Source organism: Culex pipiens, chromosome 3 (assembly GCF_016801865.2).
Source record: "Culex pipiens pallens isolate TS chromosome 3, TS_CPP_V2, whole genome shotgun sequence".
In the NCBI taxonomy this organism is placed as follows: domain Eukaryota; kingdom Metazoa; phylum Arthropoda; class Insecta; order Diptera; family Culicidae; genus Culex; species Culex pipiens.
Genome location: NC_068939.1, coordinates 178,446,841 through 178,453,476, shown reverse-complemented (window position 1 = coordinate 178,453,476; position 6,636 = coordinate 178,446,841). Strand labels below are relative to the sequence as shown.

General features: G+C 31.3%; 1 protein-coding gene across 1 annotated transcript; it reads left to right on the top strand.

Annotated features, from left to right (window-relative positions):
- Positions 1-278: 278 nt before the first annotated feature.
- LOC120432366 (zinc transporter ZIP2-like) lies at positions 279-1,551 on the top strand. The gene is made up of 2 exons (XM_039597559.2): positions 279-731; positions 792-1,551. The coding sequence occupies exons 1-2, from the start codon at positions 340-342 to the stop codon at positions 1,336-1,338; spliced, it is 939 nt and encodes a 312-aa protein (XP_039453493.2). The 5' UTR covers positions 279-339; the 3' UTR covers positions 1,339-1,551.
- Positions 1,552-6,636: the final 5,085 nt, after the last annotated feature.

Below are 6,636 nucleotides of genomic sequence, written 5' to 3'. Positions count from 1 at the left end.
ATGATACTAAATCTAAGCTTCCAAAAAACGCCCAATTTAGTACCGAGCTATCACCGCACTACTACCGCAACAACAAAAAAAGAAGTGCTCCATCATTGTGTTTCGCGAGTCACCGTCAACGAATGGACAATAATGGATTCGGTCGTCGTATTTGAGTCTGCACTCTGCGAACAATTTATGAAGCTCGCTAGAGTTAGGGACGTGCATCCATCAAACGCCCACTTCATCGTTTTCGATGCTTCTCGGATCCATCAGTCATCGACAGCGGGTCGTCACGATACAAAGTGGGTTTCCCCTTTCGGCCTCCCCTCCCTCACTCGCTCACATATCTTGGAAAGGATGGATTTGACCGACCGTCTGGGCAGCTCCGGAAGCAAACTGTTGGCCCTGGTGGTGCTTGGCGTGGGCAGTCTGGCTTCCGGTGCCGCTCCTCTCTACCTGGACCAACGGCAGGCCCGCGCTCGGACGGCCCGGAATTCGACGCTGCTGATCACGGTACTGCTGTGTTTCGGGGCAGGAGTCCTGCTGGCCACGGCCCTGGTGCACATGTTGGCCGACGTCCGGCTCTATTTGCCACGATACGCCGAGGTGGTTTTCTGCGGTGGGTTCTTTCTGATTTACGTTATCGAAGAGCTGGTGCAGCTGTGGCGGACGGGTGTGAATCAACCGAAAGTGTTGACCAACAGTGTAGCAGCAGCGGACTGTTGCAACTCGGGAGATTCAATTTCATTGTTGAGTGTGAATTTCGTACTCATTATGAAACCCTAACTGAGTATTGTGCCATTTTCCAGGGAGAACAAACTTTCAACTTCAAAAACATCAACTCAATCTGAGACTCAACCGACTCCACTCCAACCCCAGTCGGGAACCTTCAGCCTGCTGTTGGCACTCTGCATTCACTCGCTGCTCGAAGGTCTGGCCATCGGCGTCCAGAGTTCTGCCCCCAAGGTGCTGCTCCTGCTGGGCGCAATCAGTGCTCACAAGTTTGTCGTAGCCTTTTGCTTGGGAGTGGAAATCTGCTCGCAGAACCACCCACAAACCAGCCGGACTTCGAACCTGGTCCAAATCGTAATTTTTTCACTCGGATCCGTCCTGGGAATCGCCATCGGGATGGCGCTGGACCGGCTCGATGACACCTTCAACCGGTTGGTGATTCCGGGCTTGCAGGGTGTGGCCGGGGGCACCTTGCTGTACGTGACGCTCAGTGAAGTTCTGCCGCGGGAACGGGCCAAAGCGAAGACGACGGAGGGAAGGGCGACCGGGTTGTGGCAACTTTGTGCCGTCGTCGCCGGATTTGCGGTGATGTCCGCGCTGAGTTTGCTGATAAGTGAGGGATGATTAAGTGACAGTATATTAAGCATAATTAAAAGCAAATTTAGGATTCTTTTTTGTATTGAGCTTGGTCCTTAGAAAAGGATTTCGATACTGATCTAATACTGTTGTTTTTCTAATTTCAACAGTATTTTTCGTCCATGTATTAAATTGCAGTGTTTTCTCAATAGTTCGATGCTGTTGAATTTATAACTTTTATTTAGTTTATTTATTAGAATTTAGCTTAAAACATTTACAAATAAAACATGGTTAATTCTCTACCAACTCACACGAAATCGGGAAAAGTTACCCCGACCCCTCTTCGATTTGCGCGAAACTTTGTCCTTACGATCCCTAAAATTTTTGAACATGCGGAAAAAGAGGTGTTTTCAATAATTTACAGCCTGAAACGGTGATGAGATAGAGTTTTGGTATCAAATAGACTTTTTTGTAAAATTAGACGCCCGATTTGATGGCGTACTCCAAATTCCGAAAAAAAAAAACGTATTTGCCATCCAAAAAAAGCACAGCACAGCACATGTAAATTTTTTTATTTAAAAATTTCGTGTTTCTTTCTAAGAAAGCCGGATTCTTTTTTGAAGTGTACAATGTTCTACAAAGTTGTAGAGCGGACAATTACAAAATTGTTGATATGTAAGCATTAGTGGTTTGCTCATTAACAAGACAAGTTATCACGATTTTAAGAAAAAAAAAGAGTAGTTTATACTACAAGTTTTTTCAGCACGAGTCGTACATTAAAAAACGGAGGTAACCGACTTGGATAAGTACAATGAGTGCTGAAAAAATCAAGTTTTGCTACAAGTTCCATACACCATATTTTTTCAATTCCGAAAAACACCCTTTTGAATGGAATTATAAATTAATTGTTTATGTGTTTTGTCAATTTACTGATAAATCAAGACAATATATAAAAGTATAACTTTTCAACACAAGTGCTGAAAAGTTCAACTTTTCAGCACCCATATCAGTATGATCATCAAGTTTTGCAGCAAGTTCCGTACACATTTTTTTTTGCAATTCCGAAAACACCCTTTGATAGGAATTATAAGTTAACTTTTTATGTGTTTAGTCAATTCATTGATAAAATCCAAACAATATTTAAAAATATAACTTTTCAACACATGTGCTGAAACTTCAACTTTTCAGCACCCATATCAGTGCCGAAAATTTTGTGATTTTTTAATTATTTTTATAATTTTGAGAATTTTAAGAATTTTGATTTATTTTTTTATTTTGAATATTTTGCAAACATTACATTTTTCAAGTTTTTCGATTTTTTGAATGTTGAGAGTTTTGAAAATTGTGAGAATTTTAAGAATTTTGAGAATTTTGAGAATTTTGAGAATTTTGAGAATTTTGAGAATTTTTAGAATTTTTAGAATTTTTAGAATTTTTAGAATTTTTAGAATTTTTAGAATTTTTAGAATTTTTAGAATTTTTAGAATTTTTAGAATTTTTAGAATTTTTAGAATTTTTAGAATTTTTAGAATTTTTAGAATTTTTAGAATTTTTAGAATTTTTAGAATTTTTAGAATTTTTAGAATTTTTAGAATTTTTAGAATTTTTAGAATTTTTAGAATTTTTAGAATTTTTAGAATTTTTAGAATTTTTAGATTTTTTGGATTTTTAGAATTTTTAGAATTTTTAGAATTTTTAGAATATTTAGAATTTTTAGAATTTTTAGAATTTTTAGAATTTTTAGAATTTTTAGAATTTTTAGAATTTTTAGAATTTTTAGAATTTTTAGAATTTTTAGAATTTTTAGAATTTTTAGAATTTTTAGAATTTTTAGAATTTTTAGAATTTTTAGAATTTTTAGAATTTTTAGAATTTTTAGAATTTTTAGAATTTTTAGAATTTTTAGAATTTTTAGAATTTTTAGATTTTTTGGATTTTTAGAATTTTTAGAATTTTTAGAATTTTTAGAATTTTTAGAATTTTTAGAATTTTTAGAATTTTTAGAATTTTTAGAATTTTTAGAATTTTTAGAATTTTTAGAATTTTTAAAATTTTTAGAATTTTTAGAATTTTTAGAATTTTTAGAATTTTTAGAATTTTTAGAATTTTTAGAATTTTTAGAATTTTTAGAATTTTGAGAATTTTGAGAATTTTGAGAATTTTGAGAATTTTGAGAATTTTGAGAATTTTGAGAATTTTGAGAATTTTGAGAATTTTGAGAATTTTGAGAACTTTGAGAATTTTGAAAATTTTGAGAATTTTGAGAATTTTGAGAATTTTGAGAATTTTGAGAATTTTGAGAATTTTGAGAATTTTGAGAATTTTGAGAATTTTGAGAATTTTGAGAATTTTGAGAATTTTGAGAATTTTGAAAATTTTGAGAATTTTGAGAATTTTGAGAATTTTGAGAATTTTGAGAATTTTGAGAATTTTGAGAATTTTGAGAATTTTGAGAATTTTGAGAATTTTGAGAATTTTGAGAATTTTGAGAATTTTGAGAATTTTGAGAATTTTGAGAATTTTGAGAATTTTGAGAATTTTGAGAATTTTGAGAATTTTGAGAATTTTGAGAATTTTGAGAATTTTGAGAATTTTGAGAATTTTGAGAATTTTGAGAATTTTGAGAATTTTGAGAATTTTGAGAAGTTTGAGAATTTTGAGAATTTTGAGAATTTTGAGAAGTTTGAGAATTTTGAGAATTTTGAGAATTTTGAGAATTTTGAGAATTTTGAGAATTTTAAGAATTTTGAGAATTTTGAGAATTTTGAGAATTTTGAGAATTTTGAGAATTTTGAGAATTTTGAGAATTTTGAGAATTTTGAGAATTTTGAGATTTTTGAGATTTTTGAGAATTTTGAGAATTTTGAGAATTTTAAGAATATTGAGAATTTTGAGAATTTTGAGAATTTTGAGAATTTTGAGAATTTTGAGAATTTTGAGAATTTTGAGAATTTTGAGAATTTTGAGAATTTTGAGAATTTTGAGAATTTTGAGAATTTTGAGAATTTTGTGAATTTTGAGAATTTTGAGAATTTTGAGAGTTTTGAGAATTTTTGAGAATTTCGAGAATTTCGAGAATATTGAGAATTTTGTGAATTTTGAGATTTTTGATTTGTTATATAATTTTGAGAATTTTGTGAATTTTAAGAATTTTGTAAATTTTGAGATTTTTTTAATTTTTTTATAATTTTGAGAATTTTTTAGAATTTTGATTTATTTTTGTTATTTTGAATATTTTAAAATCATTAAATATTTCAAGTTTTTTTGATTTTTTTTATGAAATTTTAAGAATTTGCTAAATTTGAGAATTTGAAAATCTTGAGAATATAATTTATTTTGAGAATTAGGAAACTTTTGAGAATAACAATTGTATTTTTTTTTGAAATTTTGAAAAAAATTAGGATTTTGAGAATTTTTAATTTTTGAGCAATTTTAAAAAAAATTAGAATTTGAAAAGTTTTGAGAACTTTTTGAAATTTGAGTTATAAACTGTGAAACGTTTGATTTTTTTTAGAATTTGGAGTCGTTTGAGAATATTGTTTATTCAGAATTTTAGAATTTCAGAATGACAGGAACAGTAATTTGTTTCACAACGTAATTGTTTAAAAAAAAGCATTTTGAATACTAATGAAATTTTTATGTACAGTTCGGAGTTCTTTGCGTCATAGTTATCATTAAAACTCGTTTTTTGAAAACTGATAGTGTAACATGCACTAGGTAAATTCTTTGGAATAACAGTTTGTCTACCATTTCATTTTAAAAATAGATTTCAGACGTAAATTGAAGTTTCAAAATTGGTTTAATCTAGATTAATATTTAAATTCAAATCAACCCCTCTGTTTCATTTTATAAAAAAAAATCATGTAATTTTCTAGAAATATAATGATTTAATGATCCCCGAAAAAAAAATCAGCATTAAAAATCACTTAGCTTGGATGCAGAAATAAATATTAATAAGTATACTAAAATTGGTGGTGGTTTAACATTAGATTTTATAGGTTGTTTTAGCATTTTTCACATTCAGTGAAATTACCGTAAAATTTTGTGTTTTCGAATAGTGGTTCACACGAAAATTGCATTTATTTTAAGCGTGAAAAATAACAAAGCCTATCATTTAAATTGTCGAATTATCGCAGTTTTAGTGATTTAAAAACGTAATTCCGTTTCAGTGGAAATTTCTCAATACAGCATTTTTTCCAATAAAAAGTTAAAATTATGTGCATGTTTTTTTATTATCAAATTGGCTAGAGCTATAGGAAATAAACATTAAAGCGACATAAAGTAAATGGTTGAGAATCATAAGTTTTGCCTCTCGATGAACTTTTTCCTCAAAAGAGGACATACATTTAATTGCAATGCTTGCATTTTGTACCGCTCAAACTTGTCTTTAGATTCCTTCATAAAAAAAACTCCAAACTCAGTCCGTCACACTTCCGTCAGGGGTGCGACCAACACCCTCAGGAAGTGCTATGAGTTGCGGAGCTGTTCGATGTCGAAAGCGGGGCGGTGAAAAACTTGCCAAACACTTTTCGCCTCCGAGGTGCACTTTTCATTAGGGACCGTGTTTTATTAGTTAATTATGCACCGGGAAAAAAAACTTTGTTTTTCGTTATTTGCGCGCGAGCAAAAAGGAAAACAGTTTCGTCATTCGAGGTTTTCTTGCATTTGTTTCCGCAAAAGGGATTCCCCACTGTTTTTTGCTCACTTTTAGTTGGGAGAATCATTACGGACTGGGAAAACTTCCTGGTTGTAGGGGAAGGTGGGGCAAGACGACCATATGGGGCAAGAGGAACAATCGCTCCTTCTGCCGTAATTTGTACAATTTTGATTATTTCCAGTATGAGGAATTGTTGCTAGCAATGCAATTAGCTGATTCTACTACCACATAACCGCCAAAATGACGTAAACGCCACGGGGCATAAGATTTAATGAAGTTTTTTTCGAAACCTTTGTTTTCTTATAATATTTGGAAAGTACAAAATAAGGCTTAGGGTTCGTTTTAAGGCTCATTTTATCAAAATGCTATTTTTCCTAGATCAGTAGTGTCCCTACAAATGACATGCACCTATTACAAAGTATGATTTAACTTTTGGTTATTTTTGTTGAGAGCTTTTAAAAAATCTTGTTCAGGTGGGGCAAGTGTACCAAATGGATTTTTAGTATGGAAAAAATTACGAATTGCTGCAACAACATATTTTATTGGGAAATAAATACATGAAAGTACTTAAAAACTGATAAACAATCGTTAAAAAAATTGTACATACAAAGTATAGTGATATTATGAAAATTTACTATTTATCATCGAAGTAGTATTTTTTTTCGCAAAAACGATAAAAATTTTAGTAA

Coding starts and splice junctions, on each gene's coding strand:
- LOC120432366 (XM_039597559.2), top strand. CDS start 340: ATGGATTTGACCGACCGTCTGGGCAGCTCCGGAAGCAAACTGTTGGCC. Junction 732..791: donor TCGGGAGATTCAATTTCATT/GTTGAGTGTGAA, acceptor GCCATTTTCCAG/GGAGAACAAACTTTCAACTT.